The sequence below is a fragment of the Anomaloglossus baeobatrachus genome, chromosome 5 (genome assembly GCF_048569485.1).
Source record: "Anomaloglossus baeobatrachus isolate aAnoBae1 chromosome 5, aAnoBae1.hap1, whole genome shotgun sequence".
NCBI lineage: Eukaryota > Metazoa > Chordata > Amphibia > Anura > Aromobatidae > Anomaloglossus > Anomaloglossus baeobatrachus.
The window spans coordinates 307583302-307608906 of record NC_134357.1 but is presented as its reverse complement, the minus strand read 5'-3'; the positions used below and the strand labels follow the sequence as shown (position 1 = coordinate 307608906).

Here is a 25605-nt window from a genome sequence, read left to right as displayed (position 1 = left end):
ATGTATGCTCAGGTGGTGTGTACCGCTGACCTGGTCTCCCCAGAGACGGAGCCCCACTTGTGCCAAATACAGGTGAATGGATGTCCGGTTACAGGATTGTTGGATTCCGGAAGCTTAGTGACCCTTGTGCGATCCACCTTGAGGGCTAAAGTAAAGGCCACAGGACGTACCGTGGGGGTGGTTTGCATACATGGGGACCGCCGAGACTATCCCACGGGGATTGTCACCATCACAGCACCTTGCGGTCAGGTGCAACATGAGGTGGGACTTCTTAACACTCTTCCTTATGACGTGATCCTAGGAAGGGATCTGCCCTATTTTTGGACTTTATGGAGGGGACCCCCTAAGTCCCCTCAGATATTGGTCAGTCCGGGACCTGAGCCCTACAATCCTGAATCCGGGACGGCTGCCGTAGGGGTCACCATGATAGGGACAGAGTGTGAACCTGATAGGTCACCCCTAGAGGTATTGGCAGGAGAGACTGAGATGGTCGAGCCCATCCCGGAGTTGGAGGCGTCCCCGAATACGTTTGGGACAGCCCAACTCCAGGACCCTACGTTAATACATGCCCGGAGTCGGGTGACAGTAGTTGACGGGGTGGCACAGCTGCCCGGTGCCCAGGTAAGGTACCCCCATTTCGCTCTTAAGCAGGATTTACTCTACCGGGTAGATGAAATACGGGGCGTGGGGGTAGAACAGTTGGTGGTGCCCCAGCCGTATCGCCGGCGGGTCCTCGACTTGGCTCAAACACCTGATGAGTGGCCACCTAGGGGTCAAGAAAACGCAGGAGCAAATATTGCAAAGGTTCTATTGGCCCGGGGTCTTTGGGGAGGTAAAACGGTTCTGCGAAACCTGCCCGGAGTGTCAGCTTACCGCACCCCTGACCCATTTTCGCAGTCCGTTGGTACCGTTACCCATTATAGAAGTCCCTTTTGAACGGATAGGGATGGATCTGGTGGGGCCCCTCGTAAAGTCCGCTCGAGGGCACCAACACATCCTAGTGATCGTTGACTATGCAACCCGGTATCCCGAGGCGATACCTCTCAGACATACTGCAGCAAAGCTTATAGCTCGGGAGTTGTTTGCTGTGTTCTGCCGGGTGGGGTTGCCCAAGGAGATCCTTACGGATCAGGGGACCCCATTCATGTCTAAGGTGACCAAAGAGCTATGCCGGCTACTCCAGATCAAACAGTTGCGTACGTCTGTGTATCATCCTCAAACGGACGGTTTAGTCGAGCGTTTCAATAAAACCCTGAAAACCATGCTCAAAAGGGTGATTTCAAAAGACGGGAAAGACTGGGATATGATGCTTCCCTATTTGATGTTTGCCATACGAGAGGTGCCACAGGCATCCATGGGGTTTTCGCCTTTTGAATTGTTATACGGGCGACATCCCCGGGGATTGTTGGACCTGGCAAAGGAAACATGGGAGCAAGAGCCCACCCCCCATAAAAGTGTGATCGAACACATTTTGGGTATGCAGAACCGCATAAGCGCGGTCATGCCAATTGTGAAGGAGCATTTACAGGAGGCTCAGGCCGCGCAAAGCGGCCGCTACAATAGACAAGCCACCGTGCGGACCTTTAAACCCGGGGATCGGGTGTTGGTATTAATCCCCACGGCGGAGAGTAAATTCCTGGCTCAGTGGCAAGGCCCCTACGAGATAAAGGAAAGAGTCGGGGTGGTCAACTATAAAGTATTGCAGCCCGGTAGGCGGAAACCTGAACAAATATACCATGTCAACCTATTAAAACCTTGTCAGGAACGGGAAAGTCTGATGGCTGTTTTTTCTCCACCTCCCTCCTCTTCGGGTCGTTCACATCCGGCTCCAGCGACCTCCGGAGAGGACGAACCGGAAGTAAGGATTGGAGAAGCCCTCACCAAGACTCAGAGGCGAGAGGCCAGACGGTTGGTTCAGCAGAACCCCGATGTCTTCTCCGAGCTGCCCGGTAGGACCAGTCTGATACGACATGACATTGTCACCGAGCCCCACCTGAAGGTACGCCTGAAGTCATACCGGGTACCGGAGGCTCGACGACAAGCCATATCGGAGGAAGTAAAGACAATGTTACGCCTGGGGGGTCATCGAAAAATCCCGGAGTGAATGGGCTAGTCCGATTGTCCTAATACCAAAACCCGATGGCTCCTTAAGGTTCTGCAATGACTTTAGGAGATTGAACGAAATATCCAAGTTCGATCTCTACCCCATGCCGCGGGTGGATGAGCTGATTGATAGGCTGGGACAGGCGCGATATTTTACCACGCTCGACCTGACCAAGGGGTACTGGCAGGTGCCACTGACGGAGTCCGCCAAGGAGAAAACCGCTTTTGTTACGCCGGAGGGTCTCTTCCACTATGTTGTCTTGCCTTTTGGGTTACATGGCACTCCGGCCACGTTCCAGAGGTTGATGGACTTAGTGCTGGAACCCCACCAGGCGTATGCATCAGCTTACCTTGATGACATCATTATTTACAGCTCCGATTGGCAGACCCACTTGGAACAGGTACAAGCGGTGGTGGACGCGCTTCGAACAGCCGGATTGACAGCCAATCCCAAGAAATGTGCGTTGGGACTCACGGAAGCCCGCTACTTGGGCTACGTAATAGGCCAAGGAGTGATTAAGCCCCAAATTAACAAGGTTGAGGCGATCCAGAAGTGGCCTAAACCCCTGACCACGAAGCAGGTTAGGGCCTTCCTGGGTATCGTGGGGTACTACAGGAGGATTGTAAAAGATTTTGCGGGACTATCAGCCCCCTTGACGGACCTTCTCAAAGGCAAGAAGTCTGTCATGGTGCGCTGGACTCCGCAGGCTGAGGACTCCTTCCGGGCCCTGAAGGGGGTCCTGTGCGGACAGCCCGTTCTTGTACACCCTGATTTCCGGAAGGAGTTCATAGTGCAGACTCACGCCTCGGAGGTCGGCCTGGGGGCAGTGCTGTCTCAGGTGGTTCAGGGGGAGGAACACCCCGTCACCTTCTTAAGTAGGAAGCTCACCCCTCCCGAGCGGAATTATAGCGTAGTGGAGAAGGAGTGCCTGGCGATTAAGTGGGCCTTGGAGTCCCTACGCTATTACCTGCTGGGACGTCAGTTTCGCTTGGTGACGGATCACTCTCCACTGGTCTGGATGAGGTCCGCCAAGGAACGGAATGCCCGGGTTACCCGGTGGTTCCTTTCTCTGCAGAACTTCCGGTTTGCGGTTGAACACCGGGCCGGTAGGTTGCAGGGCAACGCCGATGCCTTGTCCCGCGGCCCGTGTTTGATGGCTGGAGTTCAACCCCGCACGCTTGAACTGAGGGGGGGGGGGTATGTGAGACTGTGACCGGGGTTATCTATGATGGCCGGTATGTCTCGCCCCGGTTGTGCTCACTCCATGATAGAAAGTAACTCCACTCCAGGGTTAATGCTGTTTCCCTACAGGCTTAAGGAAGGGTTAAATGGAAACAGTAACGAGGGCAGGTGTGCCGGGTGTGAGGGAGTGAACAGAACTCCCTGAGGTCTCTACTGGAGAGGCACATGTATATTGTTGTGGACTTTTGTTTGGACATTAAACCGTGTGCTGTGAACCTTAATGCCTGGATCCCGTGTCTTCTGCTGCGCAGCCGACCGTGCTACCTCACAATACATATACATACATAATATTATATATATATATATATATATATATATATATATATATATATATATATATATATATATATATATATATATATATATATATATATATATATATATAAAAATATACATACATATATATACATACATATACATATACATATATATATATATATATATATATATATATATATATATATATATATATATATATATATATATATATATATATATATATATATATATATATATATATATATATATATATATATATATATATATACACACACACACACAGCTGCCATCTATTATTCTAGGCTTTGTGCCAACTACAGATATGCTTTGTGCTGCTCCGTATTCGTGTTCTCTAATCTGTTTACAAGTGTTAGGGGTACTTTGCACACTACGACATCGCTAGCCGATGCTTGCGATGCCGAGCGAGATAGTCCCCGCCCCCGTCGCAGATGCGATATCTTGTGATAGCTGCCGTAGCAAACATTATCGCTACGGCAGCTTCTCACGCACTTACCTGCCCTGCGATGTCGCTCTGGCCGGTGACCCGCCTCCTTCCTAAGGGGGCGGGTTGTGCGGCATCACAGCGACGTCACACGGCAGGCAGCCAATAGAAGCGGAGGGGCGGAGATGAGCGGGACGTAAACATCCAGCCCACCTCCTTCCTTCCTCATTGCAGGTAAGGAGATGTTCCTCGCTCCTGTGGCTTCATACACAGTGATGTGTGCTGCCGCAGGAACGAGGAACAACATCGTACCTCTCACTGCAGCGAAATTATGGAAATGACCAACACTTTCAAAGCTTTTGCGATAGTTTATCGGTGCCTCTAGGCTTTACACGTTGCGACGTTGTTACCGGCGCCGGATGTGCGTCACTTTTGATTTGACCCCGATGATATCGCAGTAGCGATGTCGCAATGTGCAAAGTACCCCTTAGATTACCAGTGCTATGATAGATTATATCTATTTTTATTATGAGAAACACGGAGCAGCGCAAAATATCAGTAGCTGGTGCAAAGCCTAGAAGAATGAATAGATGGAAGCAGTCTGTATGTATGTGCGTATATTTTATTTGGCATGTGTTAGATGTCTGGGAACAGCTTATTCTCCTCTTCCCATTAAGCTAAACAAGCTCATATCACTCAGCCAAGCTAGATGCATTATACACATCTGACATGTCTGTTGATAGTTTAGCAGACGGCCTACCAAAACAAGCTTACACCATGGGATTAAAGCAGTTTTACTGGGCACACAATTCATTCATGCGCTCAAACTCTCATTAGCCATATTTCTCTCTAGATCTGAATTAGCAACCAGCTATCTTTGCAGTGAAGAATTTGGGAAGCTTTCCTTCATGGAATAACCTGCACAGTTCATGTTCAGACATCTGTGCTTCCCCCAGCTTTGAGCTGATCTTGCATTTCAGACTAGTAAATCACAAGATTTGCAGAAGAGACAGTGACTCAGGACATGTTCTGTACTTTTTAAATATCAACATCGACTAGTTTAGCCTTGTCTAGTCCAATTAACATAAGGATTATAGAGTATGGCTTTGCTGTTTAGCACTTTGATTTCACAATATACAGTGCCCCAACCTCCAATACCTTACAGGAAAAAGTCTCAGTAACCTAAAAACAAAAGCAAGTGTCGCTGCTCCTTCTCCTGACCTGTGGAGATCCCTGGGATAGGACCACACAGATTATACATTGATGGCATTCAATGGAAAATAACACCAAATCAATTCCTACTGTGCCGAATATATTAGTACATACTACTTCTAAGGCTAAGTTCACATTTCCGTTGATTTGTATCAGTCACATGCGTCGCTTGACGCATGTGACTGATGCGCTGTTCAACGCTGTACAACGGATGACAAAGAACAGAATTCTTTGTCGGATTCCGTTGTGTGCGGGGGGCGGAGTTCGGGGGCAGAGCCGAGCGGGGGGCGGGGCCAGGCGCTGAGGATGTCAGTGGAAGTGCTGCGGTCTGCATGGCTGGGGACAGGTGAGTGTGAGTGTGTGTATGTGCATGTATGTATGTATGTATGTATGTATGTATGTATGTATGTATGTATGTATGTGTGTGCACATGCAAAGTGCGGGAGGGGGCGGAGCCGAGCGGGGGGCGGGGCCAGGCGCTGAGGATGTCAGTGGAAGTGCTGCGGTCTGCATGGCTGGGGACAGGTGAGTGTATGTGTGAGTGAGTGTGTGTATGTGCATGTATGTATGTATGTATGTATGTATGTATGTATGTATGTATGTATGTATGTATGTGTGTGTGTGTGTGCACATGCAAAGTGCGGGAGGGGGCGGAGCCGAGCAGGGGGCGGGGCCAGACGAGGGTGTCAGTGCTTGTCTGCATGGCTGGGGACAGGTGTGTGTGTGTGTGTGTGTGTGTATGTGTACATACATGTGCAGAGTGCGGGAGGGGGCGGGGCCGAGCGGGGAAGTGTCGGCCTCCCTGCACACGTAACCAGCCTAAATATCGGGTAACAGCAAAGCACCCGATGTTTACCTTGGTTACCCGATATTTACCTTGGTTACGGGCCTACACCGCTTAGCGCTGGCTCCTTGCACCGTAACCAGGGTAAATATCGGGTAACCAACCAAAGCTGGTGACGTGTGCAGGGAGCCAGAGAGCATGCGCAGCGAAATCCGACGGATCTCGCTGCTCAAAAAACGTTACATGCTGCGTTCCCCCCGCCCGGCGGTCAGTCGTTCCACGACTGATCAGTCGGGCGGAGGGTGCAACGCAGCATCATCAGTCACAATCCGCTGCTCATACAAGTCTATGGGAGCAGCGGAATCCGCTAAACGGATTCCGCTGTTTACAAGAGCAGCGGATTGTGACTGATAGATTTTAGCGGAAATGTGAACTTAGGCTAAGGCTAAAGTTCACACATCCTGTGTTTTGCATCAGTCACAATCCGTCGCCTTGGGGAATTACGGTATCCTGCAAAATATTTTGCAGGAATCCTGTATTTCCCCATAGACTTCTATTAGCGACGGATTGCGACTGATGACCCTGCGTTGCATCCGCTGCGTTGCGGTCCGTCGTTTTTGACTGACCGCCGAGCGGGGAGCAACGCAGAATGTAACGTTTTTCGGGCCGTCAAAATTAACGCGCCGCGCAGGAATCCGTCGCCATCCGCCACACTTGCAATGTATGTCTATGGTGCTGGATTCCGTCGTAATCCGTCTTACGACGGAATCCAGCGCTGGATTCCGCCATGCTCTACTGAGCATGCCCAGCATGTTTGGCACGCCCACTGGGCTGTCCCAAACACAAACGGATCATGACTGATCCGTCAAAAAACGGATGCACAGCGGATGTAACGGACGCAACTGATCAGTTTTTTCACAGGATTCCTGTGAAAGGAATCCTGTGAAAAACACATCAGTTGCATCAGTTGACATCTTGAAAATGACTGATCCGTTGCTGACGGACCTGACGGATTGAAAACACAGGATGTGTGAACTTAGCCTAAGGCTAAGTTCACACATCCTGTGTTTTCAATCCGTCAGGTCCGTCAGCAACGGATCAGTCATTTTCAAGATGTCAACTGATGCAACTGATGTGTTTTTCACAGGATTCCTTTCACAGGAATCCTGTGAAAAAAACGATCAGTTGCGTCCGTTACATCCGCTGTGCGTCCGTTTTTTGACGGATCAGTCATGATCCGTCTGTGTTTGGGACAGCCCAGTGGGCGTGCCAAGCATGCTGGGCATGCTCAGTAGAGCATGACGGAATCCTGCGCAGGATTCCGTTGTAAGACGGATTACAACGGAATCCTGCACCATAGACATACATTGCAAGTGTGGCGGATGGCGACGGATTCCTGCGCGGCGCGTTAATTTTGACGGCCCGAAAAACGTTACATTCTGCGTTGCTCCCCGTTCAGCGGTCAGTCAAAAACGACGGACCGCGACGCAGCGGATGCAACGCAGGGTCATCAGTCGCAATCCGTCGCTAATATAAGTCTATGGGGAAATACAGGATTCCTGCAAAAAATTTTGCAGGGTACCGTAATTCCCCAAGGCGACGGATTGTGACTGATGCAAAACACAGGATGTGTGAACTTAGCCGAAGGCTGCTTTCACACATCAGTTTTTTGCCATCAGGCATGATCCGGCGAAAAAAGTGATGCGACGGATCTGGCGAAAAAAACAGATCAGTCGCATCAGTTTTTTCCATCCGTTTCCTCCGTATTTTGACGGCTCAGTTTTTATACTGAGCATGCTCAGTTAAAAAAAACGGATTCGACGGCCGTAATCAGTTTTTTGCCGTATAATGCTTCCCTAGGCTTCCATTATAAAACACGCCGGATCCGACGCGATACGGTTTTTCGCCAGAGACAAAAAATGTTGACCTCAACGTTCCATCCGGCCGCCGGACAAGCAAATTTTGCCGGATCCGGCGAAAGTTGGATGGAACGCAAGACCATCCAGCACTAATAGAAGTCTATGGGGGAAAAACGCATCCGCCGTCAGATGCCAGATGCGTTTTTTCAGGTTTCTGCCGGATGGCAAAAAACTGATGTGTGAAAGCAGCCTAAGTGATCGTATTGCACATTCCCCTTACCGTTGTGTACTCAAAATAGTACAGACAGTTGTCTGTCAAAATGAACCAGCGCCTCTTCCAAGTTTTAACACGACCACCTGAAAGTCAAAACAGCAATACATAAATCAAATTGTTTTTTTCTAACAGACAATAATATAAGCACAAGACTAAAGTTTAGGAAGTCAGCAGTGCATGTGACATTAGATATGAGGAGATAAGCAGCAATGTGTTCTCATTGCTATAGAAACATTGCCTGCGATTAGAGATATGAAATGTAAAGATTAGTACAGCAAAGAGAATGCAGCAGCAGAGAAAGATGAAGGGAAGGGGAGAGTCGTTCAGTTAACCCCGTCACCACCGCCCATAGTTACATCATAAACACAAGTGTCAGGCATATTTTTTAACACTTTTTTTAATTATACGTGAGTGTTTTAGAGATGGGTACGGTAGTATGGAGCGACTGTTACACAGCAGCAAAATTTAACCTTTAATGGATTTATATTAAAAAGGAGCCTAAAACATGTGTTTATGAATCCCTAACCATAAAAGTTAAAAAGACCACATAGTCAATAAACAAAATCCTCTGGATCACAGACGCTGATGGCGTGCGTGTCAACATGCTAATGGGTGTTTATTATCACCTGAAAACACTTGCAATGAGTGCCAAGGAGGTGCCTGATCTGAGATGACGTTGGGTATTCCTGAATCAGGTGAGCTTATTGTTTATACTGGCCCACTTTTTGACCAGGTGTAGGATTTGTCCTATGGTTAATAGTTTAATGTGTTAACTCACCTAATGATCCTAATGGGTGAAACGCGTTGGTAGACGTGGGCGAGACGCAGGGTCAGTCATAAATGAGGGACAGTTGTGGACTGCCCTTGTAAGGGCGGGAGTTTTTATTTTGAATTTGGAGGATCAGAATAGTCCTTTACAGGGACAGTGGCCCACGCTCTGATAAAGCCTTTACAGACTGGTCGACACAGGACTCGCCAGTGCGGACAGATGGAACAATATGGGTGAGACCATTCCATGTTTGTCTTGAGCTATTCTGCGAGCGTTGGTAACTATATGAAAATTACGTAGATCGTTGTGTGATTTTATTCGGTTTTCTATTCAAACTCCCTGTGAATAAGGTTGGGGCCATATGGGGATTACTACGATCCCCTCGCATGACACTCGGCTCACGCTGGCAGTACAGCAGAACCGAGTGTTATGCTAGTGTCCCTGCGACTGAGGTCCGACTGTGCAAGCGGACCTCAGCTTCGGGGGGGGGGGGGGGGCGGCTCTGAAGAGGGGCGGGGGGAATTTATCTCCCTCTCTCCTCCGTAGCCAGCTATTGCCATTCTCGCCCTGCACTCGTGGTACACCGGTGTACTGCGAGTGCAGTGCGATTTTTCTCTCGCCCCATACACTTGAATGGGTGCGAGAGAAAGTCTTACATTACAATCGCAGCATGCTGCGATTGTTTTCTTGGTCCGATTAGGGCTGAGAAAATAATCGATCATGTGTGCTGACACATTATAATATTGGTCCGAGTGGAATGCGATGTTTTAAAATCGCACTCAACTCGCACCATTATTTTCACTGTGTGTCTTACGCCTAAGAGGGAGTCTGTATATTTTATCAACCACTTGTCTTTTGAGTGGATGATTCATTTGTATATCCCCTTGAGGTTTGGGAAGGTTTGTGACTACCCATTTCATTTATTGGCGTACGTAGTCTTTTTAACGTATGGTTAGGGATTCATAATCACATGTTTTAGACTCCTTTTAATATAAATCCATTAATGGTTACATTTTAATATTCACAATGGTGCTTTAGCTATAATTTATATTTTGTAACTTGATGTGTCATATGGGATAACATCACTGTGTACCTCGGTTGCTATTCATTTTACACATCAGCAAGCCATAAGGGCTGAAAGATTGCTGTTCACGATATTCAATATTCATCGATAAGCGGTCATCAGAAAATATTGCTTCCTTTTCAAAAAGAAAGGTAAAAGGTGATATTTTGAAAATTAAGAAAAACTATCATTTTCAAAAGGGAACTAATATTCTGTACCCACGCACCAATTCCTCAGTGTCTCATTATTTGTTAGAGAATTCTTTATCCCTAGACATAACATCTATAGTAGATACGAAAAGCTCCTCGCAAACCACTAATTCCATATTACATAAATAGTGGTCTCAACTAAAACAAGATTATTAACATTGTTATTTTTTCCCCTGCTCTACAAAAAAAAAAAAATAAATAAATAAAAACACACCAAATATCTGTATTTGGCACACTGTTCTTTCAGCTTTTATGAGTTTTGTGGTTGGTGCATCATCCCTCGATGAGACATCGCATCATGTGATGAAGAAGGGTTCCCAGTTTTGGTAGTGCACACCCATTTGTTACCCTTCTAAAGCAGATGATACGCAACTTACTGCTGGGACCCCTTCAATCCTACAACAAATCTGCTTTACATAGAAAAAAAAAAAAAAGCTTAGCTGAGTTTAGTGAAACAAAAAGGATTTTCCCCAGAATCATCTCAATTCCATTTGGTTTCTCAGACTCCAATAATCATGAGGATCCAGTTATCTTCATGTAATACATTTCTTCAGTGGGAAAAACGGATTATAAGAGCCTAAGGCCCGCTTTACACGCTGCAACATCGCTAGCAATTGCTAGCGATGTCGAGTGCAATAGCACCCGTCCCCGCCGTTGTAACGATATGTGGTGATCGCTACCGTAGAGAACATTATCGCTACGGCAGCGTCACACGCACATGCCTGCTCTGCGACGTCGCTGTGACTGCCGGAAAATCCCTCCCTCAAGGGGGAGGTGCGTTCGGCGTCACCGCGACGTCACTAATCGGCCGCCCAATCAAAGCAGAGGGGCGGAGATGAGCGGGACGAACATCCCGCCCACCTGCTTCCTTCCTCATTGCTGGCGGGACGCAGGTAAGGTGAGGTTCCTCGTTCCTGCGGTGTCACACGTAGCGATGTGTGCTGCCGCAGAAACGAGGAACAACATAGTTACTGCAGCAGCAACGATAATTGGGAAGAGGGGGGCATGTCACCGATTTTGAACATTTTTGCAACGATTCAAAATCGCTAATAGGTGTCACACACAACGACATCGCTAACGTGGCCGGATGTGCGTCACAAATTCCGTTACCCCAACGAGATCGCTTTAGCGATCTCATATCGTGTAAAGCCACCTTAAGAGGGGAATTAAAGATATGAGAATGGGTAACCTAAACCAGTCTTTCAATAACCAATTTTTTTTTTAAATAAAAAAACAAATGTAAAAAGCTCAAGAAAAAAGGATATGCAGCATATTGGCTGCTGCAGGGCCAAAGCACAAAACACAAATATATAAAAAAAAAAACCTAGGTGGAAACCCCTTCAGGCTCTGCACTAGTCACAGGAAGACATTGTGTATTACTTTTCCTGGAGGATTCTGTGCAAATGTTTGAAAGGGTCAATTTCAATACAAGAGTGAACTAACTATAGTGAACATAATACATTTTGGTTTTCCATTTTCTAGTATTTAAAATCTAATTTCAAAAAGGCACTGATCACTATGTGTTTGGTTATAAACATTAGGAGAAATAAAAAAAAAAAGTCTAAATGGTGCAAAGATACATAAGAAAGAGCAAATAAGCAGTGCAGACTAATCACTCAACAAGAATTGAGCAAAGGAGGATAAATCAGCTGAAACTTGTGGCCAACACCAACATATAATGAATATACGACTTATACACTTACCTCCTGGAGCGTGGGACAAAAGAAGTGAAGACCAAACATAGAAGGACAAAAAAAAAAGAAAAAAAAAAAAGGGAAATTTAAAATTACAATTTGAAGCTGAAAATATAATGCAATAGCATTCAATAAATAAATGTGGCTCATTAAAATGTTATTTTTCTAAGCTTGAGAGTCTTCAGTGGTTGATACCTTGTAATGGATAACCAAAAAGACTATCAAATAGCAGCTTTCAAGACTATGCATAGCATGCGGGGTAATCTCGAAAGCTGCTATTTGTTACAATCTTTTCAGTCAGCCATTAAAAAAGGAGGAAGGAAATATTCATTGCAGTCTCATATTTCAATAATGCATAAGGTGTTATTCCAAGTGAAGGCTAGTAATCAGATAAAAAAGGTTGATGGGACAAATGCGACATGAAATAAAGTGTAACTTTTCGACCCTTCTAGGGTCTTTATCACTAACTTGCTACATCCAAGAATAGTAGAAAAGCACTCCGGAGGCTTAGTTAAACATGCATGGTGTGGATTTTTCTAACCATGAGAGTCCTTAGAGGTTGATACCAGCGATGGGTGACCAGTACAATGCTTGGTGCTCAAAATCATGAGTAAACACTACGATACTTGAATCAAGCTGGTCAGACGCTTGGACAGGCTCAACTCGAGTATGGAAATCAACGATTGGCCTGTTTAGCTCTCCGACCACATACAGCCAGCCTTAAACAGAGCACATAGCATTTCCAGGGGGAGGGAGAGCTGGGTTTTTGTTTTGTTTTTTTTTTGTTTTGTTTTTTAAGGGGGGGGTGGGGGGCACTACATCCAAAAGACTAAGTGGCTCTCACTGGGGTGCCTGCTTGTATCATTCAGTGAAGGGAGCCTGTTATTTGTGTTCGCTGTTTCACAAATGACACATCCGAGCACCCGCAATACTCGGCAGAGGACGCTCGATCGAGTACCCAACAGAGCCAAGAATGCTGGCCCATCATTAGTTAATACTGGTTAATGGAAAAGACAAACATAACAGCTTTTGAGACTACTCAGATCTATTCATCAGGCATACGGTACTACTCGTATTCTTGAAAGCCATTTACCTTTTTTTTCAATTAGCTATTCAAAGGGTATCAACCACTTAGGATTCCCAAAGTTTATTACTTTTCTATATACTAGCTAACATAGTACAATAATATTTTCCTTAAAGCTTGTAATATTTCTCAGTCTGGTAATTCAATAAGGTCATATCTAGTCTAAAACTTATCTTCAGAGTTCAAAAATTTGCTAGATAGATATATTATATATAAAATAATATATGTGCGCTTTCTACCCCCTACCACCACCCCACAATCAAGCTAACATCAGATAGAAATTACATTGTAGTCAATATTGGAAAGGTCTGTAAAAAACAAACACCTTGGATATGGTCAGTCATATCCCTCAGGTTATGCACACTGCTCATTCTCAATCTAAAAAACGTTTCATAAATATACATTACAGTCTACAGAGCCTGGAGAAAACATTGTCTCACTGGTTTATGTATCAGGCAGAGATACTATATGGTTACAACTCTGTCAATGAGTGGAAGGAGTGCTGTTTCTTATGGGCTCTCCGATGTAAATCGTTGCGGGAGGAGTCTCTGGACCTAGTTCCCCCATCAAGTGGCATCATATGTTAAAAAGTTGAAATAATATGTAGACTTTAACGTCTCCATGTTCCTGTTCGCCTCATGATGAATTAGTCAACGACTTCCAACAACCTTTTTACAAAATCCCATTTATCTGATGAACAGGGAAAAATAAATGACTAATAAGACAGAAGACAAATCAAACTCACCCATTTTTAATAGCCATCCCTCACGGTCTGGGTTGAAGAATGTGTGAGTAAGGTCATTTCCATCATCTTCAGGGATTTTGAATGGTTCATTCTTGATACTGTCATACAAATTCTAGGGGCATAAAAAGTTGGTATCAAGTATGTATGACAAATATTACAAGTGCATGAAGACTAATGAGAAAAACTATCTATATTTTTTTACTTCATCAACTCTACATGAACAATTTCATTTTTGATCACATAACTGCTTTACATTACCAACTACATATGAACTAACCTTTAAAAGGTCTTCAGGAAGATCACCTCCATCATTAATGCCACGGTTCATGGAAATAAATCGATCAGCATTTGGTTTATCCTTCACATTAGGATTGTGCAAGCTGGTATTTAACATGATGATGGCAAAAGACAACACATAGCATGTGTCTGTGGGAAAAGGAATTCATGTTCGTGATTGGAATAGAAACGCTAACTTAGATAAGCAAGAAAAATTAAGTTATTATATAGAAGGTACCAGAGTTATTTCAGCAAGATCAAGGTATCACTAATCCACACAATAGGTGGTAGCTACTAGATTAGTAAGGAGCTTATGGCTAAATTTTGGAGATTGATGGGGGCTTCTGCCATCTCTGGAAATCCCATAGAGAATGAATTAGGTAACAGTGAGCACCCACGACTGCCCCATGGGCAACAGAAAACCCATTCGTTCGGGTGTTCGGTGAAAGTCTTGAACCAATAGTCACTATCTAGGTGTAATCTTACTGTAATACACCTTTATCATAATAAATAATAAAAGATTGTGCAGCCAAGCATAAAGATGTGGAAACTAAGGAAGCAAACTGTACTAACCTGTGGACTGGAAGACTCCTGGGTTACACTGACAGTAACGCTGCGCAAATGCCTCCATCATGCGATCGATTTTCTGGGCTTCTCCTGGTAAGCGGAAACTCCACAGAAATTGACTGAATGGGACAAATAAAGAAATGTTAAAAATTTGTGAAAATTAACACAGTTTCATATTAAAACCTTGTTTACCCTTGTGTGTTTGGCTTTGTATTCTCGCTGGTTAAAGGGAACCTGTCAGCAGAAATTTTGCAATAAACCTAAAAGATTCCCCCCTCTGCAGCTCCTGGGCTGCATTCTGGAAAGGTTCCTGTTGCTATTGTGCCCCCTTTGAGACCAAAATAAAGACTTTATAAAGGGTTACCTTTTTGTATGCAAATCTTTATGTACACAGGTGCGGGCTTGTCTTGCGTCCGTTAGTCGCCCTCCTGATGCTTTACGCCGTCCCCTATCGCTCATTTCCATAACTGAGGACACCGCCCAGTGCTCCCGAGGTCTCGCGCATGCGCCGTGCCACTCTCGCGGTACTGTGCACAGTGTGACCGCTGGTGACGTAAATGGCGCAGGCGTGAGATTATGGGTGGTGCTGTGATTGCCATCAGCAAGTACCCGCCCATAATCTCATGCCCGCGCTTTCCCCTCTGCCTCCACCGTTCTGCGCAAGCGCTGGCCAGATGAACCCACGTCACCTCTTACCCATCTTTCCCTGGAGCAGGAAATAGATGGGAGGAGCAGAGCAGCAGAATGGTGGAGGCAGAGTGAAAAGCGCGGGCACGAGATTATGAGCGGGTACTTGCTGATGGCAATCACAGCACCACCCATAATCTCACGCCTGCGCAATCTCGTCACCAGCGGCCACACTGCACAGTGCTCACTCCCGCGAGAGTGGCACGGCGCATGCGCGAGACCTCGGGAGCACTGGGCAGCGTCCTCAGTTATGGAAATGAGCAATGGGGGACGGCGTAAAACGGCAGGAGGGCGACTAAAGGACGCAAGAGAGCCGGCCCCCGGGTACATAAAAAAAAAAAAAGATTAGCATACAAAAAGGTAAGACTTTATAAAGTATTTATTTTGGTCTCAAAGGGGGCACAATAGCAACAGGAACCTTTCCAGAATGCAGCCCAGGAGCTGCAGAAGGGGAAACTTTTAGGTTTATTGCAAAATTTCTGCTGACAGGTTCCCTTTAAGGCACAGAACATGTAAGAAATAGAGACACAAATAATATTAATGCACCACTCCAGTGCTGAAATAAAAATAAATGCTGGAGTGGTGCTTTACAGCTAAGTCCTCTGTCTTATACTCACCTGCCGCCTTCATCAGTTTCTAGCGTTGCGCCAATCGGTCTCCAGCAATTTGTGACCCACTGGCCACTTCAGTGTTTCATGGAGCGCACACAACTGAGTACATCTATATGAGAACCTCGCTCCGACCTCTTTCTGGCTCTCAGAGTTGCACTGAGCCCTTGTAATGTAACTTCTGACGTCAGCCAGTCAGAATTTACAGGCACAAGATGGTGCCACGGGACTGGAGAAACCTCAGTAAAAGGTGAAAACACAGGAGGGAGAGTATAATATCGGGGGCAGGGGACTTGGATTTAAAGAACCACTTCAGCAGTAACAAAAAATAAAACACTGGAGTGGGGCTGGAAAAGAAAAGCCCATGGGGATAATGGCGAAAGTATTGGGGTCCGAATGTTCTATATATTACAGAGGGGACCACGGGGGAACACTATTCTCCTTAAGGAGACTTTGCAAGCCAGTCTGGCTGCCAGGTAAGGGGACTTATAGCTGCAATGCCCCTAAAATTCCACGGGGGAACACTATTCTCCTTAAGGAGACTTTGCAAGCCAGTCTGGCTGCCAGGTAAGGGGACTTATAGCTGCAATGCCCCTCTGGGAAATATTCAAATTGTCTCTCCAGTAAAGGAGACAAACTCTAGCACAGCGCCACCTATTGGAAGTAGCGATCCTAAAAGTCACAAGTGGATTTTTGACAATCCTTTGCAATATGACTCAGGATATATAAGCCAGATCAGAATCCCAATTTGCAGACACGGTGTTTCGGGGTGCTTGCCCCTCGTCAGTGCAAAGTATGGGGGTGTCTGATCTGGCTCATGAGAAAGCTATGTGGGGACCACGGGGGAACACTATTCTCCTTAAGGAGACTTTGCAAGCCAGTCTGGCTGCCAGGTAAGGGGACTTATAGCTGCAATGCCCCTAAAATTCCACGGGGGAACACTATTCTCCTTAAGGAGACTTTGCAAGCCAGTCTGGCTGCCAGGTAAGGGGACTTATAGCTGCAATGCCCCTCTGGGAAATATTCAAATTGTCTCTCCAGTAAAGGAGACAAACTCTAGCACAGCGCCACCTATTGGAAGTAGCGATCCTAAAAGTCACAAGTGGATTTTTGACAATCCTTTGCAATATGACTCAGGATATATAAGCCAGATCAGAATCCCAATTTGCAGACACGGTGTTTCGGGGTGCTTGCCCCTCGTCAGTGCAAAGTATGGGGGTGTCTGATCTGGCTCATGAGAAAGCTATGTGGGGACCACGGGGGAACACTATTCTCCTTAAGGAGACTTTGCAAGCCAGTCTGGCTGCCAGGTAAGGGGACTTATAGCTGCAATGCCCCTAAAATTCCACGGGGGAACACTATTCTCCTTAAGGAGACTTTGCAAGCCAGTCTGGCTGCCAGGTAAGGGGACTTATAGCTGCAATGCCCCTCTGGGAAATATTCAAATTGTCTCTCCAGTAAAGGAGACAAACTCTAGCACAGCGCCACCTATTGGAAGTAGCGATCCTAAAAGTCACAAGTGGATTTTTGACAATCCTTTGCAATATGACTCAGGATATATAAGCCAGATCAGAATCCCAATTTGCAGACACGGTGTTTCGGGGTGCTTGCCCCTCGTCAGTGCAAAGTATGGGGGTGTCTGATCTGGCTCATGAGAAAGCTATGTGGGGACCACGGGGGAACACTATTCTCCTTAAGGAGACTTTGCAAGCCAGTCTGGCTGCCAGGTAAGGGGACTTATAGCTGCAATGCCCCTAAAATTCCACGGGGGAACACTATTCTCCTTAAGGAGACTTTGCAAGCCAGTCTGGCTGCCAGGTAAGGGGACTTATAGCTGCAATGCCCCTCTGGGAAATATTCAAATTGTCTCTCCAGTAAAGGAGACAAACTCTAGCACAGCGCCACCTATTGGAAGTAGCGATCCTAAAAGTCACAAGTGGATTTTTGACAATCCTTTGCAATATGACTCAGGATATATAAGCCAGATCAGAATCCCAATTTGCAGACACGGTGTTTCGGGGTGCTTGCCCCTCGTCAGTGCAAAGTATGGGGGTGTCTGATCTGGCTCATGAGAAAGCTATGTGGGGACCACGGGGGAACACTATTCTCCTTAAGGAGACTTTGCAAGCCAGTCTGGCTGCCAGGTAAGGGGACTTATAGCTGCAATGCCCCTAAAATTCCACGGGGGAACACTATTCTCCTTAAGGAGACTTTGCAAGCCAGTCTGGCTGCCAGGTAAGGGGACTTATAGCTGCAATGCCCCTCTGGGAAATATTCAAATTGTCTCTCCAGTAAAGGAGACAAACTCTAGCACAGCGCCACCTATTGGAAGTAGCGATCCTAAAAGTCACAGTAATTCAGAGGAACAATGCTGCAGTAAATTGGTCCATAGTGTGCAAAAATTTGGCAATAACGGGTTTACTATTAATCACTTGAAAAATAGGAGGTAAGGGGATCCTTCATTTGACAGCAGTATAAATTCTTGCAGGTAATAAAATCTATTGAAACAACATGAAAAGTTACACAAGTGTAGCCAACAGACTTGTCCCCAATGAGGAAGATAGCTTCTAACAAAAATCAGAAGTCTGTCTGTGAATCTCCAAGTAGTCTGTGGGTTTAGTGTAGTGCACCGCTCTTAACAAGCTCAATCTATAGAGACTACTACATGGTGCGTTAGGGCAGCGTCACATGCTACGATATATCGGGAGATATGTTGTCGGGGTCACGGATTCCGTGACCCACATCAGTCATCGTTCGAGAGATATCGTAGTGTGTGACAGATACGCACGACTGAACGAGCAAAAATATTCACATTATCGTTGCTCGTTGACACGTTGTTCATTTTCATAGTCGTTCCTCCTCCTGCGCGCCTCCTCCTGCGCGCCGGTTGTTCGTCGTTCCCGAGGCAGCACACATCGCTCTGTGTGACACCTCGGGAACGACGAACACAGCTTACCTGCGTCCCGCTGGCAATGCGGAAGGAAGGTGGTGGGCGGGATGTTACGTCCCGCACATCTCCGCCCCTCCACTTCTATTGGGTGGCCGCTGTGTGACGTCGCTGTGACGCCGAACGTCCCTTCCCTTGAGGAAGAGGATGTTCGTCACCCACAGCGAGGTCGTTCGGGAGGTAAGTACGTGTGACGGGGTAAACGACTTTGTGCGCCACGGGCAACAAAATTGCCCGTGACGCACAAACGACGGGGGCGGGTGCGATCGCACGATAAATCGTCTCGTGTAACGCTGCCCTTAGTCTTGGCAATTGACAGGAGGATATCGCCTTATGTTTTCCCATTTAGTTTGTGATAATTGTTTTCCTTTCATTTGCTTACATTCATTGGCATAAAACTTAAGCCCCCGTCACACATACCGATATCGCTAGCGAGATCGCTGAAACGTCACAGTTTTTGTGAGGTATCAGCGACCTCGCCAGTGACGTTGCTGTGTGTGACACGAAGCAGCGAGCGGGCCACTGCTGCGAGGTCACTGATAGTTACAAGACGATCAGGACCTTTTTTGCTCGTTTGTGTCCCGCTGTGCAGCACGCATCGGCGTGTTTGACTGCGAGAGACCAACGAGCACCGACTGTGTAAGCAGCGTACGCTGATAACCAGAGTAAATATCGGGTAACCAAGGAAAGCGCTTTGCTTAGTTAGCCGATATTTACCCTGGTTACCAAGCGCAGCATCGTTACACGAGTCGCTGATAGCTGGTGAGATCTGCCTGATTGACAGCTCACCAGTGACCATGTAGCGACGCACCAACGATCCCTGCCAGGTCGGATCGCTGGTGGGATCGTTGGTGTGTCGCTACGTGTGACGGGACCCTTAATTTCATCCTACTGTGCCAATGCTTCCAGCTTATCAAATACATAATGCAATACGGTTTTATTCTGCGATCATTTTAGTCTTTATTGATATTTACTTCATAAACCCTCTGCAAGTTCATAAATAAATGAATATACAAGAGTGGAGCCCAAGATCAGACCCCATCGAAACCTCATTAGGATCCAGGAACTCACCGAAGCGCCTGCACCAAGTTAAGGTCTGTGAACTCGTGAAGCTCCACAAATGCATGAAGTATACGGATGTTGAAGTCATCTCTAAATGTGGAAATGAAAGGAGAATTAAATACTGATTGTAAGACAAAGTGAAGCCAATACCTGCTAAATTTATATAGAATACAATATATAGTTTGAAAGGCATTCATCTGATCTAGTTGGAAAGAATTTTAACAACTCTAATGCGATAGTTATTGTTCTACAAACAGAAATATTATCTCTGCTCGCTTCATATTTGGCGATCCATAAAACCCCTTAAGGGGCAAAAAAAAGTGTTATTTTAGCCTGCTTCAAATCAGAACAGTCACCGACTGTGAGAATGAGACATTCTTAGGGGGCACTAAAAGTGAAATGATCAGAGCCTTATGATTTACATTTTATAATCAGCAGGAATGATGACTGCCCTAAGATCAGCTTTTGGTGGCTAAATTCAACAGATATGGAAGGGAATTATTACAAAGCCTATGCTCTATTTAGTTTCCATTTACTGAACTCTAAAATAACGTATATGAACTTACCTTTCCCCCAAATAGTCTCCAATTGCCGTTTTGTTTAATCCTTCCCCTTTGTACAAAAACTGGGCAATGCTCTCACATGTATTTGTCAGGAGCTCATTCTCAATCAAGAACTGGATACCCTACCAAAAAAAGATGTATGGAAGAACTTAATGCAGTACAACTTTCCCTTTAAAAATCACTCTAAATACTTGTTATACAAAATCCAGATTTTATTATGAGGGATAACGTTACACATTAACAAGAACATTCTGTACGCGGGAATGAATCACGCACTGTTCCTTTCTGTGAACGGATTAGTATGCCCCCGTTTCCAGCTACTTTCTAATCATTTATGACATGGTAAAAAAATAAACAAAAAAATAAAATGTGTCTAGCGAGGGATCACTGACATGTGGCTGAGCTGAAATCCAAGTGCAAAACTATGAGCAAGAGCAGTACAGCATCTGGTAAATCTATTTCACAAGGGCTCTATTCTTGGCGAGTGACCAGCGGTTGGACTCTCAAATCGCAAATTGATGACATATCCCAGTGATCACTATTGACCACAGAGACTAATTGGTCTAACTTCAGTTATTGGAGTCCTGAGCATACAGCTGTAACATCTGTCTATTACGACTGCTCTCTTTTGGGGGACAGCATGGGCACAACTGCTGACGACATACCAGCAAATAACTATATATTGCTCTATGCTATAACAGAACAGCTCTACAAAAAAATGAAGGAAATGAACCAGGAGAACCAGGCCCAAAACATGTATCAAATGTACCCAATCATTTCAATGGGCACCATTTCTCCTATATTTTACATGGATGATTGGCAGGGCAGCTTATTGGGCCCTAGTTGGGGAGGGGGGTCTTCAATAATTTTGACATTTATGACTAGTATCTGATAGACAAATATAGATCAGGAGCTACTCAAGAACCATACTAATATGAAATGAAATGCTACATACCTTTTTAGGATCCATATTGAACTTTTTTCTTCCCATTGCAACTTGTTTATTCTTTTGCATATTTTTCCTGTTAAACATCTGATAGTTAATATTACAGAAGTGCAACATATGCCTAATAAGCAAAGTATGTATTATAGATTCTGATTACAAATGAAAAAAAAATCCTGGTTAAAAATGAGAATTATTAGATATGCATTAAAAGGACAAGTGTAAAACAACTATAGTTCCCTACAAAAATGTGTTAAAATTAGTACAGGTAAAGGCTATATTTGGGAAAGAAAAAAAAAAAAAAGGGGGGGGGGCACAGCAGATTAAAGAAGATACTGTAGCAAACATACATACATACACATACACACATATATATATATATATTCATATTCTATACACACACACACACACACTTGAAATAAATGACACCAAGTTGGCCCTGGAGCTATGCCCTGTGATGCTGCAGAGGTTGGCGCCCTAATAAAAGTTAAAAATGGCGCCCCAGCTCTAAGTCGTCTGACACCAAAGGTGACCTATACCTTGTACTAACAGAAAAACAGTTAAGATTAACTGATTAGACTACAGCAGGGTGTGAACCTATGCAGCAACGCAGGGCATAGCCCCAGGGACAACTCGGGGGTCGCTTGTCTCAGTGGTCCATGTATTTTTCGCTGTAGCATCTTTTTTCATCTACTGTACCACCCGTGTTCCCCTTTATTTCCATTACCTGTACTGATTCTATAAATTTTTCATAGGGTACTATAAGCGTTATGCACTTGCCATTTTAATGCATATCTAATAAATCTAATTATTTTAATGGGGATTTTTTTCATTTGTAAACACTATATTGATTGCATCATTATCTCATTAAGTAAGCTATATACAGTAGATTTTGGTTACTTTATATGTTTTCTAACATTTTCAGGTAGCTAAAAAGTCATTTTTATAAGTCAGAACCCCTTCAAAAACCAGGACCTCAAATTCCGTTATATTACACTATTATGTGCTATGAGCGGAATTGCTACTAACAGGAGGTTTTATTTGACAAGCTTCCATTGACTGCACTATTACGCCATCATCTTGCGTGTCCTGCACCGTACCGCAATGTGCCATAGAAGACAAAGAACGGGTCACATCCAGAAATGCTATTTACTTACAGATATAGTAATAATTTGCAGGGAAATGGCGACTACAAGAAGTTTTATTCTGCCTGCAGCTACTCCCTTGTGGTTAATGTGGTAGTGCTGGGGACTGTAACAATCACCGTTAACTATTCCGTGTACAGATACGCTTAAGTGCAGGAGGTAAAGTCAATGTGCCAGGGAGCAATTACAGCTGCTCTAACTTTATATTGAGGGGGTGACTATTCACCTCTGCACTATCCTAATGAGTGTAAACAAGCAGCTAAAAAAGGAAAATAAAACTTCATTTTCTCTCTGTAGCTGCTGAAAGAGTAAGCTGGATAAACAAAATGTTTCTGTATGTAAATATGATTTTGTGAAATTACAGATTTGCTTTACATAATTATAGGTTAATAAGAAAATATCAATTGTGCACCAATAGAATATTTTGCTCACCTTTCTTCCAGGGTTCCCAAATTTTCAATTTCATTTGTAACTTCTGCTATCTCTTCCTTGAGTCTCTAAAAAAAAAAAAAAAAAAAAAAAATTAGCAAATGAAAAATTAAATGCAAATTGTTCTGCAAAACAGAAGCTCACTTTTAAACATAACATTTTTTGATTTTATAAAAAAAAAATAAATACAATTTTAACCCCTTCAGCCCCAAGCCTATTTTGACCCTAAAGACCAGGCCATTTTTTGCAATTCTGACCAGTGTCACTTTATGAGGTTATAACTCTGGAACGCTTCAGCGGATCCCGGTGATTCTGAGATTGTTTTTTCGTGACATATTGGGCTTCATGTTAGTGGTAAATTTAGGCCGATATTTTTTGCATTTCTTTGTGAAAAAAATGGAAATTTCGCGAACATTTTGAAAATTTTGTAATTTTCAAACTTTGAATTTTTATGCTCTAAAACCAACGAGACATATGACACAAAATAATTAATAAATAACATTTCCCACATGTCTACTTTACATCAGAACAATTTTGGGAAAAAAAAAATAAATTTAAAGGAAGTTATAGGGGTTCAAAGTTTATGAGCAATTTCTCATTTTTACAACAAAATTTACAAAGCCACTTTTTTTTTAGGGACCACATCACATTTGAAGCGATTTTGAAAGGTCTACATGACACAGAACACCCAAAAAAGTGACACCATTCCAAAAACAGCACCCCTCAGGCTACTCAAAACCACATTCAAGAAGGTTATTAACCCTTCAGGTGCTTCACAGTAACTAAAGCAATGTGGAAGGAAAAAAAATGAACATTTTACTTTTTGCAACAAAAATGTTAATTTAGCCTCAAATATTGCATATTCCCAAGGGTAGCAGGATTAAATGAACCCCCAAAATTTGTTGGGCAATTTCTACTGAACACGCAGATACCTCATATGTGGCGAAAAACCACTGTTTGGGCGCACGGCAGGACTCGGAAGGGAAGGAGCGCCATTTGACTTTTTTGAACAGAAAATTAGCAGGAATCGTTAGCCGCACCATGTTGCGTTTGGAGAGCCGCTGAGGTGCCGAAACAGTGGAGCTCCCCCACATGTGACCCCATTTTGGAAACTAGACCCCTCATGGAATTTATCTAGATGTTTATTGAGCACTTTGAGCCTCTGGGGGCTTCACAAAAGTTAATAGAGTTGAGCTGTGAAAATAAAAAAAACATTTTTTACCACAAAATTGTTACTTCAACCAGGTACCTTTTTTTTTCACAAGGGTATCAGGAAAAATTGCACCATAAATGTATTGTGCAATTTCTACTGAGTACACAGACACCTCATATGTGGTGGAAATAAAATGTTTGGGCGCACAGCAGGGCTCGGAAGGCAAGGAGCGTCATTTGACGTGTCAAACGCAAAATTGTCTGGGATAATTAGCGTATTCCATGTTGCGTTTGGAGACCCCCTGAGGTGCCGAAACAGTGGAGCTCCCCCACATGTGACCCCATTTTGGAAACTAGACCCCCATGGCATAGAAAAAAAAAACAAAAAAAAACAGCGGCATATAAAGGGAGCATCTGTGATTGTGAGACGGCGGCTGGGATAGGGTGGGGGCGGATGGGAGAGGGCGCAGTGGATGCAGGAGCGGCAGAGGATGGGGGGATGGGTGGGAAGGGGAGTGGGAGGTGAGATTGGGGATAGTTACCCTACAGGATGGATCTAGGCAGCTGGATCACAGGAGATGAAGGAGGCAGCAGATCGGGGAGGGTGAGAGGTGGGGAAGGGAGCGCAGCGCAGATCACGGAGGAGACAGGTGGAGGAGACAGGTGAAGGAGAGCGGACAGCAGATCACGGGGGTGACAGGTGAGGGAGCGCACATCACAGGGGTGACAGGGGAGGGAGCGCACATCACGGCGGTGACAGGGGAGGGAGCGCACATCACGGCGGTGACAGGGGAGGGAGCGCACATCACGGCGGTGACAGGGGAGGGAGAGCACATCACGGCGGTGACAGGGGAGGAAGCGCACATCACGGCGGTGGCAGGGGAGGAAGCGCACATCACGGCGGTGGCAGGGGAGGAAGCGCACATCACGGCGGTGGCAGGGGAGGAAGCGCACATCACGGCGGTGGCAGGGGAGGAAGCGCACATCACGGCGGTGGCAGGGGAGGAAGCGCACATCACGGCGGTGGCAGGGGAGGAAGCGCACATCACGGCGGTGGCAGGGGAGGAAGCGCACATCACGGCGGTGACAGGGGAGGGAGCGCACATCACGGCGGTGACAGGGGAGGGAGCGCACATCACGGCGGTGACAGGGGAGGGAGCGCACATCACGGCGGTGAGGGGACGAGCAGCCGATCACGAGGGAAAGGGGCCGGGCAGCAGATCGGGGGGGACCGGTGGCACTGTGGCAGATGGAGGGCGGCGGATCGGGAGGTGTGGGGTTGAGGGCAACAGATACGAGGGGTGGGGGTGCGGGTGGCAGATCGCGGAGGGCGGCGGCGGATCGGGAGGTGTGGGGGTGAGTGTGCGGGCAGCAGATACGAGGGGTGGGGGTGCGGGTCGCAGATCGCGGCGGAGGGCAGCGGCGGATCGGGAGGTGTGGGGGTGAGTGTGCGGGCAGCGCACATA

At 45.6% G+C, this 25605-nt stretch overlaps 1 protein-coding gene across 1 annotated transcript in view; it reads right to left on the bottom strand.

Moving 5' to 3' along the window:
• CYTH1 (cytohesin 1) overlaps positions 1-25605 on the bottom strand; it is a 65226-nt gene that overhangs the window by 5722 nt on the left and 33899 nt on the right. Inside the window, exons 3-10 of the mRNA XM_075347512.1 lie at positions 22991-23055; positions 21426-21492; positions 20474-20592; positions 19917-19997; positions 14610-14722; positions 14038-14186; positions 13760-13872; positions 8203-8281 (exon numbers count right to left, since the gene is read on the bottom strand). Coding sequence (XP_075203627.1) covers positions 8203-8281; positions 13760-13872; positions 14038-14186; positions 14610-14722; positions 19917-19997; positions 20474-20592; positions 21426-21492; positions 22991-23055 — 786 coding nt within the window. The remainder of the gene's footprint in view (positions 1-8202; positions 8282-13759; positions 13873-14037; positions 14187-14609; positions 14723-19916; positions 19998-20473; positions 20593-21425; positions 21493-22990; positions 23056-25605) is intronic.